Here is a 21,021-nt window from a genome sequence, read left to right as displayed (position 1 = left end):
AGAATTGCAGCTTCATCCTGCTTCTGGCATCTCGCTCATCTCTGAATGTGTCTCATTTTGCCTTGTGTGTCCGACCCTTCTGTCTATTCCTCCACGTGTCTCAATCTCCCCCCCCCCCTCCCAACCCGGTCCAGCCTTCTCAACTGGCTTCTAATACAAAAAAAACCCACTAATGCACCTGAGCCCTAACAGTACTTGGAGGTAAAGTATGTAACTTCAGTGCAGCCGAGGAGCTGTGCGACTGACTAACCTTTGTACCAGTCCTATATGCTTCTAATGGCAGCGTTCCAATGCATTCTTTAACACCAGTCTTACTAGCAGCTGGCTCTAGAAACTTAACAGTGCTTGAAACTTGCTGAGCAACTTGCATTTGAAAGCTAATTCTAGCTGTGGCAATACAGAAAGGTCAGTGTGCTACTGCCTAGTTTATTGTTATGTTTCTTGTCTGTGTACAATATTTAATTTGTTACATTGACAAGCGCCGGTATAAATCAGTTTTCGTTGAATAGAGGAATAAATCAAGCGTGCTGGCCTGACAGTTTGTGGTCAGTATGCCTGTGTTTTATAAATATTTGATCTTGAACATTATGGCTTGAGCATTTGTTCTCTGATCAGCGTGCTTTGTGTTTGATCTCACAATGCGTGGTTCGACCACAGCCATGCACAGACTGCAAGGAGCATTAAGTGAGCATTGTTTCATGAAGTTCGGCAGCATGAGTTTCTCTGGAGAAGGAGTGGTATGTCCAAACATTGGGGAGGGGAAAAGCACTGTATTGGCTGGGAGCAGCAAATTCCTCTCTCTGACCTAAGTGGATAAGATGCCTTTTTTTGGACTAATTTCTCGACCTGCGGTCCCCTCAGTCGGAATGCGCTGCAGATTGGTGCGAACTGGAGCTGGGAACTGCGGTCTAGCAGGCCAGAGGTCTTCTGCCGGGGTTCGAGGTGCGGGTTAAGACCCAAAATGTCACCCATCCTTTCTGCCAAGAGATGCTGCCTGACCTGCTGAGTCACTCCAGCACGTTGTGCCTATCTTTGGGTCGAAGGGGACTGGAGAAGTCGGCAGGCTCTCTGGAGTAGTGCGATTTCCCAGGCCGAAAGGAAATGACCCTCGCGTTCAGCCACCTCCGCTTAACGGGGAATTGGATACGGCCGACCTACCGATTCGTGGGTTTAGAAATACAGCGTGGAGACGCCGAGTCCACGCCGATCATCGGCCACCCGTTCACACTAGTTCTTTGCTACCTCACTTTCCCATCCCCTCCCTGCACTACCGGGGACAGCTAACAGAGGCCAATTGACCTACAAACCTGCACCTCTTTCGAATGTGGGAGGAAACCCACGCGGTCACAGGGAGAACGTGCGAACACCGCACAGGCAGCATCTGAGGTCAGGATCGAACCTGGGGCTGGGAGGCAGCAGGATCACCAGCTGCCCCAGTGGGTCCCCGGTGTGTGCGTATCTCCTCTAAACCGACCTTACCCTTCAACAGAGTAAGATTCAACCCCCCATGTTACTTCCACCTGTCCAAGCGAACCCGCAATGCTTGGTTCGACTAGGATCAAGGTCTAACCAGTCAAACCTGGCCCGATCCAGGTCTCCAGGCATATTGTTGATTTAGATGCCTCATCACATCTCCCGGGGGTGTGTGGTCAAACCGGTCGAACTGTTGGTTTTATGAAACAAGCCAAACAAAATATTATTTTTATGAAATGTCCTGGTGTTGAAGGTATTAGTTACAAGGAGAGGTTGGGCAAACTTGGATTGTTCTCTCCAGAATGCCAGTGGTTGAGGGGAGACCTGATAGAAGTGTGTAAAATTATGCGAGAAATGGATAGGGTAGGCAGTCTGAACCTTCAGAACCCAGGGTGGAAACGTCAAAGACTAGTTAGAGGGCATTAGCTTTAAGGTGAGGGGGGTAAATTTTAAAGGGGAGATTATTTACACAGAGGGTGGTGGGTGCCTGGGCTGGTAGTGGGGCAGGCATGATGGTGCCGTTTAAGAGGCTTTTAGATAGGGACATGGACATGCAGTGAAAGGAGGGAGATGGATCATGTGTGGGTCGATGAGGTTAGTTTATCTTGGTGTTATGTTCAGCACCGACAATTGTGAATAGTTAGAGACCATAACAACTTGCATTTGCTTCATGTTAATGGAATATCTTCACAAACAGGTCAAAGAAAAGACTGGTGGGTGAGCAGGGGATGCAAACATTTCGGGTGGCACTGTGGCACAGCGGTAGAGACGCTGTCTTACAGCGCCAGAGACCCGGGTTCCATCCCGACTGTGGGTGCTGTCTCAATGGAGTTTGCACGCACTTCCCCGTGACCGCGTGGCTTTACGATAGGCAGATTGCTGGACAAAGATCGGAGATTTTGAGACAGGTGTAACCCCGAGAGCTTAAAGAGTTGTGAATTGTTAAGCTCGGGGATAGGCACGGTGGCGCAGCGGTAGAGTTGCTGCCTTACAGCGAATGCAGCGCCGGAGACTCAGGTTCGATCCTGACTACGGGCGCCGTCTGTATGGAGTTTGTACGTTCTCCCCGTGACCTGCGTGGGTTTTCTCCGAGATCTTCGGTTTCCTCCCACACTCCAAAGACGTGCAGGTATGTGGGTTAATTGACTGGGTAAATGTAAAAATTGTCCCTGGTGTGTGTAGGATAGTGTTAATGTGCGGGGGTCACTGGGTGGCACGGACTCGGTGGGCCGAAAGGGCCTGTTTCTGCGCTGTAGAATCTAAATCTAAATCTAAAAAAAACATTGCAAGTTGTGTATCCACTCTAAATGCGACAAGTGAATGGGGAGGGGGGGGGGGGCGTGGGGGGGAACAGCTGCAAGGGCAGCCAGGTTTCAGGGTGGGGAAGAGAGGAAGGGGAGGAGAGAGAAAGGGAAGGGGGGGGTGGTGTACTTGGGGGAGAAAGGGAATGGTGGGGGGGGCTGTTGTGGGGTAGTTACATAAAACTGGCAAATCCAATGTTCATACCGTTGGGTTGTAAGTTACCCAAGTGGACTACGAGGCACTGTGGCACAGTTTGCATGTGGCCTCACTTCGGCAGTGGAAGAACCCCAGGATAGAAAGGTCAGTATGGGAATGGGAAGGGGAGTTAACATGGTTAGCAACAAGGAGAAATGGTTGCGCTTGGTCCACCCGGTTGCAAAACCATTTTCACGCCCACTCCCACACCAAGCTTCTGTCCTGGGCCTCCTCCACTCCCACACCGAGCTTCTGACCTGGGCCTCCTCCACTGTCACACCGAGCTTCTGTCATGGGCCTCCTCCACTCCCACACCGAGCTTCTGTCCTGGGCCTCCTCCACTCCCACACCGAGCTTCTGTCCTGGGCTTCCTCCACTCCCACACCGAGCTTCTGTCCTGGGCTTCCTCCACTCCCACACCAAGCTTCTGTCCTGGGCCTCCTCCACTCCCACACCGAGCTTCTGACCTGGGCCTCCTCCACTCCCACACCGAGCTTCTGACCTGGGCCTCCTCCACTCCCACACCGAGCTTCTGACCTGGGCCTCCTCCACTGTCACACCGAGCTTCTGTCCTGGACCTCCTCCACTCCCACACCGAGCTTCTGACCTGGGCCTCCTCCACTGTCACACCGAGCTTCTGTCCTGGGCCTCCTCCACTCCCACACCGAGCTTCTGTCCTGGGCCTCCTCCACTCCCACACCGAGCTTCTGTCATGGGCCTCCTCCACTCCCACACCGAGCTTCTGTCCTGGGCCTCCTCCACTCCCACACCGAGCTTCTGACCTGGGCCTCCTCCACTCCCAGAGCTCTAGTGTGCTCCATCATTTGAATGTCCAAAGCTGACAGCCACAAAATGCCCAGTTGGTCCAAGATGACTGCCCCAAGCCCCTCTGACTTCAAGCACGATTTAAACTCCCCATCGCCAATTGCCCCCTCTACTTTCACCCCACACGGCAGCGAACAAGGAATCCGATGGTCAAGGAATCCGATGGTCTGGCAAATTCTCCACCACAAGGGCCGGTGTCGCCCATGAAGACACTCACCTCTCTTACAATTAAGCTGTTAAGATCCTGTCTAGTCCCATCTTGAAAGCACAGCAAGTGGTGCAGTGGTAGAGTTGCTGCCTTACATTGTCAGAGACCCGGGTTTGATCCTGACCACGGGTGCTGCCTGTACGGAGATTGAACGTTGTACCCCATGGCCACGTGGGTTTTTCCGGGTGCTCCGGTTTCCTCCCACACTCCAAAGACGTAGAAGTTTGTAGGTTACATGGCCGTTAAAATTGTACAAGTTATCCCTAGTGTCTAGGATAGTGCTAGCGATCGTTGGTCGGTGTGGACTCAGTGGGCCAAGGAGCCTGTTTCCTCACTGTATGTCTAAAGTATGCAGTATGCAGAAAAGTTGCACAATAACAGTTCAGACGATTAGGTATTTTCAAACGGCTTTGGTGTAAATACAAAGGAGCTGAATTGTCTACAACTTTGCCCAGTGTTCTCAGAATAGCATTAGCCTTAAGTGTTGCCTTTACACAAGAAATGCTTTTAGTAGCCATCTTGTTCTTGTCTAATCCTCTGGCATGTACCATAGAGTAAAACGAAGTTGGATCACTCAATGGTTACAATCACGTAACATTCTCAGACCAATGGTGACGTTCTTGGACTGTTCCCGATTCTCGTGGGAATGCGTGTTGAAATTTGAATCTGACTAGATTGCATTTTCTGAAGAGGTAATAATGTGTACAACAGTAGTGCAGTGGACATCATCTGTCGTAGACATAAGTAAGGCCTTTGATAACATCCCGCGTGGGAGACTGGGCTGAAAGGCGAGAGCACATGAGATTCAGGGCAAGTTGGCAGATTGGACACAAAATTGCTTTAGTAATGGGAAGCAGAGGGTGATGGTGGAGGATTGTTTCTGTAATTGGAAGCCTGTGACCTCTGGTGTAACGCAAGGATCAGTGCTGGGACCAGGCTGTTTGTCCAATTAAAGTTTCGTATGCAAAATTAGGTACAATTAGTAGGTTTGCAATTGACATGTAAATTGTTAGTGAGAGTAGTCTTTAGATGGCAGGATGATATTGATGAGTTGCTAAAATGGGCAGAGGAATGGCAGATATAATTTAATCTGAAAGCTGAGAGGTGATGATTTTTGTCCCGGTCTCCGCACGCTGTAAGAAGGATGTGATCAAACTAGAGTGGGTGTAGAGACTGACCACAATGTAGCATTTCAGTAATGGGCGACAGTGTAGGTGGAGTTTGTTCACCTTCGGGTGGTGAAAGCTGAGAGGGACCTCTTTGAGATGTACAGGTCCACCACAAATCTTTTTTTTTCCCGGCACCCTTGGTTCCAGGGCCTGTTTCCGCATTGTATCTCTAAACTAAGCTAAACTCAACTCAAAACTCAGAATAAAAGGACGTACCTTCAGAAAATAGTTGAGGAGAAATTTCTTTAGGCAGAGGGTGGTGAATCTGTGGAATTCATTGCCACAGACGGCTGTGGAGGCCTAGTCAGTGGATATTTTTAAGGCATGGGTTGACAGATTCGTGATTCGTAAAGGGTGTCGGGTTATGGGGAGAATGGGGTTGGGAAGGAGATAGATCTGCCACGATTGAATGGCTGAGTAGACTCGATGGGCTGAATGGCCTCATTCTGCTGTGAGAAGTTATGAACCCTGGACGGATGTTTGTAGTGAATCAGTTCGGAGTTGGGGACAGTCTTTAAGACAGCATGTTTGTGCAGAGTGGTTAATATTTGCCTCGACCCTCGACCCTCGTCGTTCAGTCACCTTTATCACAGGTGCACCTAGTCATAAATCTGAGCTTCATTTAACGATGACACAGGTCCTGCCTCATTATATCACAGGCGTTCTCTACCTGTGCTGAAGCTGTCTTCTGGTTAACCTGTTTAACTTTAATAAAACAACCTGTTAGTGAGAAATGAGGTACTGCTTGTTCCTGTTGTGTTTGTTGCATTTCATTAACTCCCATTATTGGCGTTCTTAGACATCTGAGGTAATGTATAATAGAACTTCAGTACAGGAACACTGTGATGCTGTTTAATGTCCCATGACTTCAGCTACTATAATGGGCGTTAGGAATGAGTGGGAGAGAAGCTACATCTGTAAGTTAAATCCTGGAGAGCTGATGCAGTCTTAGTCACCCTCGGCTTGGCCTACTGCTCTTCGTAAAGGAGAGATTACTCATTCCAGTAGCAACCCAGTCTTGGGCAAACATGTATTAAACCTTCCTACACACACGTTTACGTGCAGCTTTCTGCATTGTGTAAGCACACACTATCTGTGCTTTCGTAACCTGTGGCTCCAACTGAGCCAGAGACAATTGCATTGGGCAGTGTGGCAGTGGCATTGCTACCTCACAGTGCCAGTGACTCGGGCTCGACCCTGACTAAAGGTGCTATCTGTGAGGAGTTTCTCCCTATGACCCCGTGGGGTTTCTCCGGGTGCTCCGGTTTCCTCCCACATCCCAAAGATGCGTGGGGTTGTAGGTTAGTTGGCTTCTGTAAATCTTCCCTGGGATAGTGTGTAGGATAGTGTACGGGTGATTGCTGGTTGGCACGGACTCCCAGGGGGAGCGAAGAGCGTCTATTTCCACGCTGTATCTTTAAACTAAACTGAACTAAATGATTGGTACCTCAGTTAATAAATATGGATTGTGGCGGGCTTCAGTATCAGTTGTACAATCGCCTTTAGAAAAGGACGGAAAATTAAAATGGACATAGTGACAGTGTATCAGAGTGTAGTTAAGGCAGGTTAATGGAGCCATGGTCATGAACTGAGATGTGATTAGAGGCAGCAAAGGTTTCAGGGCTGGGTTACACACAACTGTTCCTGATGTAAGCAGCGAATGATATGGTCATTCTATTCAACTCTTCATCCCTTCCCCGCTGATGCGAAATGGCATCTTAGTTTTACTTTTTAGTTATAGAGATACAAAGTGGAAACAGGCCCTTCGGCCCACCGAGTCTGCCCCGACCAGTGATCAACCCGTACACTAGCACCATCCTACAAATTAGGGACAACCTACAGAAGCCAATTAACCTGCACGTCTTTGGAATGTGGGAGCAAACCGGAGGAAAAACACGCGGTCACAAGGGGAACGTACAACCTCCGTACAGACAGCACCCGTAGTCAGGATCAAACCCGGGCCTCTGGCGCTGTGAGGCAGCAACTCTACCGCTGCACCACCGTGCCGTTGTTTACCACCTTCCTGCAAACTTGTCCAACCTTGGTTCATTCTGCGCTGGGCTGATCTACACCAGCTCTTGGCAAGTCCTCCTCACCCAGAACATTGTTTTTCCCTGGTCCAAACTTTCCATTGCTTGTCAGCCAGTGACCGGCAGTGAGCTGAGACAGACATTGAAATGTCCAGTTGCTTCTCTCCCAAGCTGTGAAATGGATTTGAAGGCCGTGTTTTAAAACTAAAGGTGCAGACACGTGAGTTCCACCTGCTTGCGATCTATCGTTTCTGCTGTGACGTCTTTGCAGAATCTGCGCCCCACAGCCCCCCCTCTCTCTCACCATCCCCACACCCACCGACTCTTCCCCCCCCACGACTCTCTTCCCACCCCCCCTCTGACTCCACCCCCCCCACCGACTCTCTTCCCACCCCCCCCCCACCGACTTTCTTCCCACCCCCCCCCCACTGACTCTCTCCACCCCCCCCCACGACTCTTCCCCCCCCACCCCCACCGACTCTCTCTCCACCCCACCGGCCCCTCCCTATCTCCGCCCACTGGTCCCTCTCTCTCTCTCTCTCTCCCCCTCCGACCCCGCTCTCTTCCCCCACCAGCCCTTCACTTTTCCCCAACCCTTCTCTCCCCCCCCACGACCCCACCCCTCTCTTCTCCCCTCCCCATCTTTCTTTCTCCCCACTCTCTCCATATCACTCTCCCCCTTCTCCATCTCTGCCCTCTCCCTCTCCACCTCTTTCCCCCCTCCCCTTCTCCTTCCCCCTCAACCCTTCTCTCCTCCTCAACACCTCTCTTTCTCTCTCTCACTCTCCCCCTCAACCTTTCTCCCCCTTTCTTTCTCCACTGGCCCTAGCATTCTAGAAGTGGTAACTGGCTGGGTCTCATCACTATTCTGTGGAATGGCCGATAGTGGCATCACCAGATCCTGGTTAAAATAGTTTATTTTAAATGAGGTGATGTGAAACGATAATGGAAGATGTTTACACAAATTAACTTATTTAATCAACATCATGTACTGATGTCAAAGCTGCTGCTCATGGCTTTGAACTGTACCCGGTAGAGAGCTGAGCCTCTATGAGTCCATCTGATGCAGGTGCAGGTTGTGTCAGTTTTGGACTATCCAACTTTATTCTTGTGATAAATATCCCAAATGTTCTTCAGGCATTTTCTGTTGTCTGTAATGCTCCACTGCCAAAGCAAATACCGTATTATAATGTGGGGGAGACTAATAGCACTGCATTTTGTTGGTGGCTTATATTTTTATTTGAAGATGGTCACAGGGTTGTATTGACAGTGCATGGAAGCTGGAGGCCTCTGTTATGTCGAGACTTGTGAATTCATGCTTCACCTCCTATAGTTACCGATGATAAGCCGACAGGTTGTTAACTAACTGCGATTCAGAGAAGAGACTATGGGGTTAGAGACTATGTGTGACCTTGCTTGTAATTTCTCATGCCCCAAGTACAGCTTCAGAAGTGCCTGAGGGTCCAAATACCCCCTTCCTGCTCGCAGCAGGGGCAGATGGTTTAGGTCTGTCTGCACGGTTTTATGGTGTGCTGACAGCTATCAAAGCTCGCAGCTTAATGTCATGAGCACCTGCCTTCTGTTTGTAGCCCACTGTACCATTGGACATGGGCATAATATAAGCGCAAGCAAGGAAACCTAGGGTAGCACGGCGGAGCTGCTGCCTTTCAGCGCAAGAGGCCCGGTTTCGATCCTGGCTAAGGTTACTTTTTGTACGTTCTCTCCGTGACCGCGTGGGTTTTCACTGGGAGCTCCGGTTTCCTCTCGCACTCCAAAGACGTGCAGGTTTGTAGGTTAATTGGCCTCTGTAAATTGTCCCTGGTGTGTAGGATGGAACTAGCGTACAGGTGGTCGGCGCGGGCGTAAGGCCTCTTTCCGCACTATATCTCTGAAGTCTGTGGACGATTTTATACTGCGCTGGAACACCTGATAACTTTCAAACCTTACAGCTTAATGTCATGAACACATCTGGGCCTGGCTTTCTTTTGTAACCCACTGTGCAATTGGACAGGAGCATAATACAAGAGCAAGCAAGGAGGTTGAGTTTAGTTTATTGTCACGTGTACAGTGAAGAGCTTTTGTTGCGTGCTAATCAGTCAGCGTAAAGGCAATCCATGATTACAATCGAGCAATCCATGGTGTACAGATACCTGATAAAGGGAATAATGCCAATAACGTTTTGTCCAAGATAAAGCCAGTAAAGTCCAATTAAAGAGCGTCCGAATGTCTCCAATGAGGTTGATAGTGGATCAGAACCTACATGTATGTGGGTTACCTTTGGTTAGCTTTGTGTCTGCCCACTCTCACGTGTAATGGTTGGGAGAGCAATTTGGTTGTTTCATCCCCCAAGAATTTCCTGAAAAAGTTATTACAATCTGGATGAATGCATTTGACTGGACGTTTTTATGTTGTGGTGTCAGCCTAATGCAGCTGGCTGTTTAATAAACAAGGAAAGACAGCTCGGATTCCAGACTGTTAAAGTCACACAGTCGGTCGCTGTGAGCCTAGTTCTTGCCTGCAGGGAGCTGAAAGGCATCTAGTGATTCCGATGTTGTTATGACTGTAAAAGATCGACATGGTGCCATTAGGCTCACTGTTAGCCCCTTATCTTGAATTGGTCAATACTTGCTCCAGTTATGAAGCCATCTCTTAGTTGCTTCTTAGGACTGTGGATTGTGGTCGCGGTTAGAGTTAAACATCAGATGGCGAGGCTGGTCGATGGCTGGAAATCTTGACCACCCAGCCCTCAGTTACTGTGCACTGGGGAAGACACACAAAAGAAATGTAGTCCTCTAGGGAAAATTCAACTTTGACTTCCTGGGACATTCAAAATCAACTTCAGGACACCACTTGGACGAGGTAAGTATTTTCTTTTTTAAAGCCACTTGTCCTCTTTAAGATACAACCAAAGCCTAGTCAGCAACCACCACGGTGCCCATTGAAGGCGGCCGTGGTGTAAAGCTCTTACTTCCCAGATGACGGCCAACCCAGTCGACTATTTGCGTGCTAGCCACAGAAGCAGATCTACAATCACATATTGCAATTGCGCCACATTTTTTTTATCTCTGCTCCGACAGCAACATTTCTTCTAAACACTGTAAATGGCTTGGTTGTAATCATGTATTGTCTTTCTGCTGACATAAACTAAATCCCCTCTTCAGTAACGTGGAGAGGGAGAGAGACAACTGCTGTTTACAATCAGACAAGGAGGAAACTCAATGGGGATTACCAGGAACATGACAGGGAATGGGGCAGATTGTGTACCCCAAGGGTTGTGGGAGCTGGGTATATTGTTGGAGGGTTCATAATACGCTCTCCCTAAGCTGCAAGAAACCTCCAAGGAGCAGCATCTCCCCAGCAAATATTGTACAGCAGAGAATTTGTAGTGCCATGTACTACTGTGAGGGTGGGAACCTGTCCAAACTATCTCCCACATTCTTTTTCACTCATAAAAATTGTTCAAAGAAAATGAGAAAACCTATAATTGTGTTTGATCACTCTTGATCTTTGAGCAATTGACAGATTAATGCTCAGACTGTCAGCCTCCAGGTTTGATGTTATTTAACATTTGGTGTTTAGTTTAGAGATAGTGTGGAAACAGGCCATTTGGCCCACGCCACCCATACACTAGTTATATGCCCAGTTTTGCATCCTACACACTAGGGACAATTTACAGAAGCTAACAAACCTACACGTCTTTGGAATATGGGAGAACCCCAGAGAAACCCCACAGGGAGAGCGTGCAAACTCTGCACAGCCAGTGCCTGAGGTCACACCCGGGTCTCTGGTGCTGTGAAGCAGCAGCTCTACCACTGTGCTACCCTGCACTTTAGGATCACAAACCCTGAACTCTCGAAGCTGCACCTTCAGCTCGGAGCAGCAGTGGGTTTGACGTTTACACAGGGCTCCACACCGAGGTGATCCAGGGGACCAAGGTGTGTGTGTTGGCCGTTGGCGTGTAGATTGTAACCTGGGCCTGGTTTTCAGTGAGAAGCACCGGAGCCCACAAGGTTCCTTCTTTGAAGGTTAGTAGTCCGACGGAGACAAATTGGCAGCTGGAAATGTCTGAAGGGCCTCGTTTCGCCAACTAACGTCTGACCTGGCTGCCTTATTTTGGTGTGTTCTTAATACAGGTCCAGCACAGGAAGCCAAGGAGGTTATTTCCGTTCTAAGGAGCAGAGAGCCCAGAAGAGTCCTTCCTTCCTACTACGAGTGCTCAGAGCGGCCTTGCCCCTCCAGCTCCTGTTGCTGCTGTTGGTGGCGCTGGCCTGCCTGGTGCCCATGAACGAGGAAGATTACAGCTGCACCATGTCCAACAACTTTGCCCGCTCCTTCCACCCCATGCTGAGGTACACCAACGGCCCTCCTCCCATATGATTCCTCGGAGGATGTGCGAGGGTGGAATCATGGAGACGGGGACCTCCCCCCCCCTACACCCCCCTCCCCCTCCCACCCCAAAGAGGAGGGGGTCGGGGAGGGAAAGGGGAGATGTGCATTGACCCGGGCCAGTAGCCCTTCGAAACCTCTCTGGGGGAAGATGGCTGCCATCCAGCATCGGGCAGGACACAAGATATCCAAATCCAGTCGCCTGTCCCCAGATTCAGTACGAGGTGTAAGATAAACGTTACATAGCTTTTCCATGTTCTTTTTAAAAGAAAACCATTTGCTTTAGGAATGAGCACATATGAAAAGAGCTGTTAAGATTAACCCTTTAAATGTCAATGCAAATGTTATGACTCTGGCAGGGACTGAGCAAAGTAGAGGCACAACTAAAACTACTTCTGACAACAATTGGATGTAAACTAAAATCAAAGACATTATTTATGTACAGTTTGCTAAAGCTATTATCTTCCGTGTTATAACCCACGCTGAATGATTTACCTGTGTGCTGCTTGTGATTTCTCTCCAAAGCTTCCACAGACTGAATCCTCCTACTAGTTTTTGTTGGGGCATGGATGTGTACATAACATTATAAATATAAATCTAGCCATGAATACCCCATCTCTCGGCCTCGCAGCTGGCGTGACGCACATTTGAAGCAATCCCGGCATGAATCGAGCTGACTTACCTCTGCAAGAACCCCCTTGAGTAGTGTCACACCTTTTAAACTGCTGTTAATGTCTGATAGTGGCATGCTCAGCTGGTGGTAAATCTGCAGTGCATTTTTCTATACGAAAGGCAGCCTTGCCTACCTTGAGGAGTAATAATATGAAAGCTGGTTCTTTTGGTGTACAGTGGAAAACTGGGTTGCTAATTAAAGACCTACTTCTTTCACAAGTGTGCTCGTGTTGTTACTGCTGTGCTTCTGTCCAACCTTGGTGTGCGTCTTCATTACGGGCGGGGGGGGGGGTCTGCCTTGTGCTGTCATGGGCATGGAGTCGTCGAGTTATAGTCATATATGCATGGAAACTTGCCCATGCCGACCAATATGCCCCAGGTGGTCCCACCAGCCTGCCTTTGGCCCATATCCCGCCAAACCTATCCTATCCGCGTACTTGTCCAAATGGTTTTTAAACGTTGCGACAGGATCTACCTCAACTGCCTCTCCTGGCAGCTTTTTCCATGTACGTACCAGCCCTTGTGTGTAAAAGAAAATGCTCTCCCACTCAGTATTGCCACCAATCTAGGAATGGCATTTCTCCCCTATTGTATAGCTCTCATGAAAATACATGCAGCCATACAGTTCGCCATGCCCATAGTTTGTCTTGTTCGCCTTTGAGAGAGAGCTCAGTCAAGTTTGCTTCTATTATCGATCCAGAGCCCTTGAAATGCTTCCTCTGCAAACACAGGCCCAGAACCCTGGTGAAAGTTACTGTAAATCTGCTTCCACGACCCTGTGCAGATCGCAGTAATCCTGCATGAAGTTGTTCACATCAGTTAGGTTTGTCAGCCAATTACATTAGCCTCTCATGCCTAACCCAGTTGGCACTATCTCCATTGAAACACGATACCATTTTGAACGTTTAAATCTTCTCCAAGAACAATCTCAGCCTCTCCCCATAAAGCCCTAGCACCACGCAATCTGCTCCACCCTTTTTCCAGAGTTCAAGAGTGCCATGTGTATCAAAAATGGGACAATTAAATTCTTACAGTATCAACTTGAATTGATAGAAGCATTGATTTATAAATATCTTTGCTTTTATCTGTACTTATTATAGGCCAATGCTCATTGATTTATTCTGTCACCTTCAAAGATTGTGACATTGGGTTGTCAACACAACTCTGATACACACCACTGTGCTCTGTCCACCACCCTTTCAGCCACTCCTTGAGCTGAGCCAGTTCCAAGCCTCCAGTCATGCAGTCACGCCCTTTTGCAGTGCAGTGTAGCCCTGCTCTCATATCCCCAAATTCCAAGCAAAGCATGGTAACAACCATCTTTAAGTCACTGTTTTTATTTCACCCATTCAATATGCAAATAAAATCATTCTACATGCATAGGATTTCCTAAATTAAAATCACACAAAAATTACAGCGTCAGCTGGAATAACATATTTAGAAAGAAAAAAGTCTGTTACAAAACACTTTCTTGGTGCTACAAAGTGCAGACCCTTTGGTGATTGAAGGAGAAAGGGCCATTATTAGTTACTAGGTAGTGCATGGCAATAGGTAGTTCAAGCATTTCACTAGTAAAGGTAGCATGAATCATAAGTTGTGAAGCATGAACAGGAGAATGTCCTTTACCCTTAACAGTCATACATGTCATTTAATGTGCTCCTCCTGACTCCGTTTCCTTTGCAGAAGCACAAGTACGTGCAACGTTCCCTTGATTTCCCACCGCTCCCCTGTCCCCCCTCACACACACACACACAAACCCGCTCTGGGAATAATTGCCTTGCTCTACTGCTAACGGCACAGAAAGCTGGCTGGGTGAAATTTTAGGCTCAAGCAGTTGCTGTGTCTGTCAGTTATACCCAGGGGTGCAGTGCTGCCGGAACTCACCGGAGCACCGCTCCGGCACCTCTGTGAAACCCCCCCCTAAAATCAACAGTGGGGAATTTTAACTAGCGAGGAATCTCTGGCACCAGTGACAGCTCCAGCACCTAAAACATTAGCACTGCAACACTGGTTATACACACCCCCCCCTCCCACATCAATACTGCTAACAGTGGTTCCAAGTTCAGTGGGTCCGGAACATGTCTTGGTGAGCAGTGTTGCCAGCAGTGAGGGAAAACTAACCTGATCGATTTGGTGACGTCCTCTGCACAGACAAACCGCAGGCTTGTAATCAAATTTTGTGAATGGTTTTCATTCTCGCGGAAATGATTTGTACATTCTAATTTACAGATTCACTGCAAGCTCTCTGATGGAGGCATGAACTAGTCATTCATGGGTCAGTAGCAGTGACTTCTGTTTTATACTCGGCCTGCAAGTTCTTCATTTTTATTTTCCGATCAAACAGAACTGCAATTTTTTTTTAAATACACCTTTTTCGTTGTTTGAAACACTTTGGGTTTGTGCTGTACCCAACGGAATGTGTGACGGGACTTCAGTGGAGCGAATCACTCAATTATTACAATAGACCACCCCAAAAATCCACTCTTTTCACATTCACCCTCTGACAGATGGACACAAGTGATATTGCATATCACAAGCAAGATAAAGGCAATACAAAGCTAAAAAAAAACAATGCATATTAACATTTTTGCACTTCATCAGTTTCCTATACAAGGCATGGACGTGCCACAATTCTGAAATGAAGGAGAGAATGCAGGGAAAGAATCATCAACAGGCATTTGACTTGCATATGATCACTGTCACAGCCCGATCGATGTTAAAAAAGAAAAGTAATTCATCTTCCTCCATTAATCAGAACTGCTCTGGGTGATGTAGTAAGAACAGAATCCACAGAATTCAGGAATTCAATGCAAGTACGGTGCACTTTCGTTCAGTTTTCGTTGAGTTTCAATGTAGACCCTTTTGTCTTCAAAATTTGCTGGCCCGCTAGAGTTTGATGGCACTTGGAATCGTTGAAACTCACTCACTATGCAAACTTATGTTTGATTCCTGTAGTCTGCTTATTAAAACCAGCCATTGTGGGGAGCAATTCACTTGTTTTTTTAAATTGGCCAAATACACGTTATGATCTGGGAGATTTGGAGTAAGTTTCATATAGCTCATTTTCAATCAGTAATTCATTGCTATGAATTCTACTTTAAACAGCAACAAAGAATAAATTTTAGACCACTAGCAAATTCAGCAAGGGATACTTTAAGCGATTTCCCCTAAAGAATTATCAATGTATGCCTTTTTTTTGTCTTATCAATAATACTTATACACTGATGATTCAGATTATGTAATAAAGATATAAAGTGATATATACATTGCAATCCTTGCATAAATGATGGTACAAAAACCCAATGAGTGAGTGGCCTTGTTCATTTTTTTTCTGAAAAGGTCAAAAGATTTGCAAACTATTTTCAAAGACGTACAAAGTAGGTCACTCAGAGAAGCTTGTAATTGCTTTAAAAATTGCTCTACTCACAAAGTGTATAAACTCCAACAAACCATAGAAATATATTCATCTTGTCTGTACAGATAAGCCGCAGAGTAATAGTGCCATACTAATCTCTCAGTCAGGAGAGCTTCACTGTGATACAGCACTGACTCATGTGACTCATGGGGAACAAGTTTCGATCACTTGCAGTTTTGAAACTGTAACCAATGAGTATATAATCAGGCATTTTCCTTTGCAAACCAATCAGATCCCATTGTCACAGGCCCGGTAGTTGGTGAGCAATGGAACATCCCGCATAAGAGAAAAAAATCATGGCATTACAGGTGGTTATGTTGCAACGCAATGTTTGCATTCCGATATTTGTACACCATCTACGGAGCCAACAGATGTCCCACTGTAGGTTCAGCAGCCACATTAGATGACAATGTAGGTTCAGCTGAACTGTAGGTTCAGCTGCCACATTAGATGACAATGTAGGTTCAGCTACATTAGGTTCAGCTGCCACATTAGATGACAATGAAAACATACTTTCAAAATGAGATCTTCAAATTTAGTTTTGAGGCAGAGGTTCACCTGCACCTCCTCCAACCTCATCTATTGTATCTGCTGTTCCAGATGTCAACTTCTCTACATCGGCGGAACCAACTGCAGGCTCGGCGATCGTTGCGCCCAACACCTTCGCTCAGTCCACCTTAACCAACCTGATCTCCCGGTGGCTCAGCACTTCAACTCCCACTCCCAGTCTGACCTTTCTGTCATGGGCCTCCTCCAGTGCCATAGTGAGGCCCACTGCAAATTGGAGGAATAGCATATTTTGCTTGGGCAGCTTAAACCCCAGCGGTATGAACATTGACCTCTCAAACTTTAGATAGCTCCTCTGTCCCTCTCTTCCCATTCCCAGTTCTCCCACTGTCTTCCTGTCTCCAACTACATCCTTTCTTTGTCGTCGTCCCCCCGACATCAGTCTGAAGAAGGGTCCCGACCAGAAACGTCACCCATTCCTTCTCTCCAGAGATGCTGCCTGACCCGCTGAGTTACTCCAGCATTTTGCAATACCTTCGATTTGTACCAGCATCTGCAGTTATTTTCCTACTACTCTTCAAATTTAGTGATAATCTGATATTTATGGTGCTTTGTTTCTCTCCTGTCATATCTGTGTGTTTAATTTGTAAATAAACCTGTCTGGCGGTTTAAGTCTACATTTTTAAAAATCAGATTTGTTGTCCTCACTATGGTGAGAGGGAGATTGAGAATGATTGCAGTAAGCATTACATGGAAACATCACCCAGAGAAAGGACACCCAGGTAAATTTACAAAGCTCTAGATTAGGACAGAGGCTACTGGTGAGTTAGCAGTCGTCCATGCTTAAGAATTTTTTTCATTCCTTGCGTTTTGATGACTGGTGGAATGGCATTTCTGCACGCTAGTGTGATATTTCCATTTTTTTCTCCTTCAAGCTACCCAAGTGACAACTATGACCTTGTTGTTGTTCTCCACTAGATTAACTGGGCAATTGCTCCAGTGTTAGGTGCAATGGGGCAATAGTTGGGATTGCCGGGAGAATAACATGGGATTCATGTAAATTGGTGGAAGTATGGACTCACTGGTCCAAAGGGCCTGTTTCCCTGCTGGATCATCAAGCAGCTCCCATCCACCTCCCAGGGCAGTCCTGTCTACAGGAATGAGACTTAATTTGGGGATGTGCTCACGAAAGTGGAACTGGAAATGCAGGGATTCACCCACAATATCACTGGCATTGGAGGGATTATTTTTGTAGTTTAATTTTTAGAGACCCAGCAATGCAAGCAGGCCCTTCGGCCCACCAAGTCCATGCCAACCAATGCTATTTTTATCCTGGGGATAATTTACAGAACCCAATTAACTGACAAACCTGCACATCTTCGGAATGTGGGAGGAAAATGGAGCACCCGGGAAAACCTCACGTGATCACGGGGAGAACGTACAAACTCTGTACAGACAGCACCCGCAATCAGGATCGAACCCGGGTCTCTTGCGCTGTAAGACAGCAACTCTACCGCTGCGCCACTGTGCCGCCCCAAATTTCTTCCAAATTTATCTAAAGCCCTTGTCCATCCAGATGCCTGTATATCCTATCCCTCAGAATATTCTCTAGCAACTTTCCAATTACAGATGTTAAGCTCACCGGCCTATAGTTCCCAGCATTTTCCCTGCAGCCCTTCTTGAATAGAGGCACAACATCTGCCACCCTCCAGTCTACCGGCACCTCTCCTGTACATTAAAGACGACTCGGAAATTTCAATCAGGGCTCTGCACTTTTCCAATAGACAAATCTGCAGGGCCGGATCAGATATGTCCGAGGACAGTGTGGGGAAACTAGAGGGGAAAGTGCGGGAGCCCTGGTTGAAATTTATGTGTTGAATAAGGAATAAGAAATGCTGCAGATACATTTAATGTCGAGAGGGTGGGCAATGGGATGTTTAAAACTGAGACAGGACAACGGGGAGCAGGCAGGGCAGCCGAAATAATATAGGAACAATACAGGTGTGCAGAGAGGATGTTTAAGTTGGGACTGCTAGAGAGGGATAGTGAATTATATCACTGATCACTTTGGTTCATTATGAGCTGTTGGTAGAGAGCAGGATGGTAGTTGATAGACAATAGGTGCAGGAGGAGGCCATTCGGCCCTTCGAGCCAGCCCGCCATTCAATGTGATCATGGCTGATCATTCTCAATCAGTACCCCGTTCCTGCCTTCTCCCCATACCCCCTGACTCCGCTATCCTTAAGAGCTCTATCTAGCTCTCTCTTGAATGCATTCAGAGAATTGGCCTCCACTGCCTTCTGAGGCAGAGAATTCCACAGATTTACAACTCTCTGACTGAAAAAGTTTTTCCTCATCTCAGTTGTAAATGGCCTACCCCTTATTCTTAAACTGTGGCCCCTGGTTCTGGACTCGCCCAACATTGTGAACATGTTTCCTCCCTCTAACGTGTCCAACCCCTTAATAATCTTATATGTTTCGATAAGATCTCCTCTCATCCTTCTAAATTCCAGTGTATACAAGCCTAGTCGCTCCAGTCTTTCAACATATGACAGTCCCGCCATTCTGGGAATTAACCTAGTGAACCTACGCTGCACGCCCTCAATAGCAAGAATATGCTTCCTCAAATTTGGAGGCCAAAACTGCACACAGTACTCCAGGTGCGGTCTCACTAGGGCCCTGTACAACTGCAGAAGGACCTCTTTGCTCCTATACTCACCTCCCCTTGTTATGAAGGCCAACATTCCATTGGCTTCCTTCACTGCCTGCTGTACCTGCATGCTTCCTTTCAGTGATAGTGACATGATGGGTGTAGTTTAGGACAGATATAGAACTAGTAAAGCATGTGGGGCAATTGTGTTGGAAAATAACTGCAGATGCTGGTTCAAATCGGAAGTAGACCCCCAAAATGCTGGAGTAACTCAGCGGGTCGGGCAGCATCTCAGGAGAGAAGGAATGGGTGACGTTTCGGGTCGAGACCCTTCTTCAGACTGATGTCAGGGGAGGGGACGGGACAAAGATAGGATGTAGTTGGAAACTCGTCGAAGAGAGGAGGAGAACTTCTTCAAAGTAGACATACCTTAAGGAGAATTTGCAGTGGAGCGGCAAAATATGCAGGAAAATAACTGCAGATGCTGGTTCAAATCGAAGGTAGACACAAAACGCTGGAGTAACTCAGCGGGTCAGGCAGCATCTCCAGGTACACAAAATGCTGGAGTGGGGCAATCGGATTTATACAGAGCAGTGGAGACAGCACAGGCTTGCAATTCATTTGTTTGGGAAGGTCAAGTGACAACAGTGAACATCCCCAAGACGAGAGAATCTAACTACCTCCACCTGACATTGAAAGGCATCACCATTGCTGACTACTCCATCATCATTCTAGGGCGAAGCGGGACCTGAAGAGACTCCAAAAACAGGTCCAAACCTGGGTCTCCCATCGTCTGCAAGGTACCAGTGAGGAATATGATGGAATACTCTCCTTTTGTCTGGATAATAGCAGCTCCGTTGACACTCACGAAGCTTGACAGCGTCCAGTAGGTACCAATTCACCCACCACCCAAAATGTCCAGACCCCCCACCCCCACCGTCCATGACTGCAGTTTATACCACCTAGAAAATGCACTGCAACAACCGCCCATGGTTTCTTTGACAGCATGTTCCAAACCCAGGACCTCTGGTTGCCAAGAAAAACCCGAGGAATTCCCTACTCAACAGTGCTGTGGGAAATCCCGTCCCGTGTGGTCTGCAGTGGTTCAAGTACGGTGACGCACCATCACAGCTAATTGCCTGCAATTCCTCACGTCCCGCAATGAGTAAAATGAAATCGCAGACCAGCTCGCAGAGGACTTGACCCCAGGATTCTGAGGTGAACTGTTAAGTGTCCAACTCTTCTCATTCTGCAGTACTCGTTGAAAGGCAACGCATCGTGAATCCTCCTGCTGTTTGTCTTATGGTTCTGGTGAGCGTCACTTGCACTGATGGCAGGAACATTCGGAATCGTGCCAAACTTTTCAGAAATACTAGAAAACATTTACAGAACTGCAGGAAAATAACATCCTGTTCCTGCATCATTAACACACCCCAACTCTCAGTCGGTAGGGCATTTTTTCTCAATGGTATAGAGTTGGATGGAGTTATTTCGATGAAGCTGAAGCTATATAATTTTGCTGCAGAGACATTTGCTTCATTGGCATGTGATCATAGGTAGTTTTTTTTTTGTTGGAGGTTTCTGTTAATACTGTGCACCATGGATCAGTTACCTATCTGGATGTTTCAAAAGTTACGTCAGTCTTCTTTAGCGACATTGAAGAAGAGGACGAGGCGGTCCCTCTATTCAGTGGACTTGAGCCAGCTCCCCCAGGCTGTGCCTTCTCCATTGGCGTGTGCATTCGGTGGGCGTCGAGCATCTCCAGCAGCAAGTCGTAGAGCGGCACCACGTTTTTACACTTCATATTGTACAGGTGCTCCATTCCCTTGTTACTGGTGATCAAAGCACATTGTGCAGAAAATCAGTTCAGCGTTCGGCCACAATACACGCTACATATCCCCCCTGAGTATCCCAAACAAAAATAGAAAATGCTGGAATGACTCAGCAGGTAGGGGCAGCGGTAGAGCTGCAGCCTTACAACGCCAGAGACCCGGGTTCGATCCTGACTACGGGTGCTGTCTACATAGAGTTGGTACGTTCTCCCTGTGACCATGTGGGTTTCCACCGGGTGCTCCGGTTCCTTCCCACACTCCAAAGACGTGCAGGTTCACAGGTTAATTGGCTTTGGGTAAGTTGTAAAATTGTCCCTAGTGTGTCGGGTAGTGTTAGTGTATGGGGTGGTCGCTGGT

The 21,021-nt window shown here is 47.5% G+C and overlaps 2 protein-coding genes across 18 annotated transcripts in view; one reads left to right on the top strand and one right to left on the bottom strand.

Annotated features, from left to right (window-relative positions):
* Positions 1-12,461, top strand: part of LOC144596779 (nesprin-1-like) — a 468,061-nt gene extending 455,600 nt beyond the window's left edge. For 14 of the 16 annotated variants that reach the window (XM_078405564.1, XM_078405576.1, XM_078405565.1 and 11 more), the window contains one exon: positions 11,336-12,461. In XM_078405564.1, coding sequence (XP_078261690.1) covers positions 11,336-11,579 — 244 coding nt within the window. In that variant the 3' untranslated portion in view covers positions 11,580-12,461. The remainder of the gene's footprint in view (positions 1-11,335) is intronic. The other 2 variants (XM_078405574.1, XM_078405573.1) reach the window with 1 other exon arrangement.
* Positions 12,462-19,785: 7,324 nt separating this feature from the next.
* esr1 (estrogen receptor 1) overlaps positions 19,786-21,021 on the bottom strand; it is a 154,861-nt gene continuing 153,625 nt past the window's right edge. For both annotated transcript variants that reach the window (XM_078405557.1, XM_078405558.1), the window contains exon 8: positions 19,786-20,664. In XM_078405557.1, the coding sequence (XP_078261683.1) occupies positions 20,445-20,664 (220 nt within the window). In that variant the 3' untranslated portion in view covers positions 19,786-20,444. The remainder of the gene's footprint in view (positions 20,665-21,021) is intronic.

Source organism: Rhinoraja longicauda, chromosome 9, assembly GCF_053455715.1.
Source record: "Rhinoraja longicauda isolate Sanriku21f chromosome 9, sRhiLon1.1, whole genome shotgun sequence".
In the NCBI taxonomy this organism is placed as follows: domain Eukaryota; kingdom Metazoa; phylum Chordata; class Chondrichthyes; order Rajiformes; family Arhynchobatidae; genus Rhinoraja; species Rhinoraja longicauda.
This window is presented reverse-complemented; position numbering and strand designations above follow the sequence as displayed.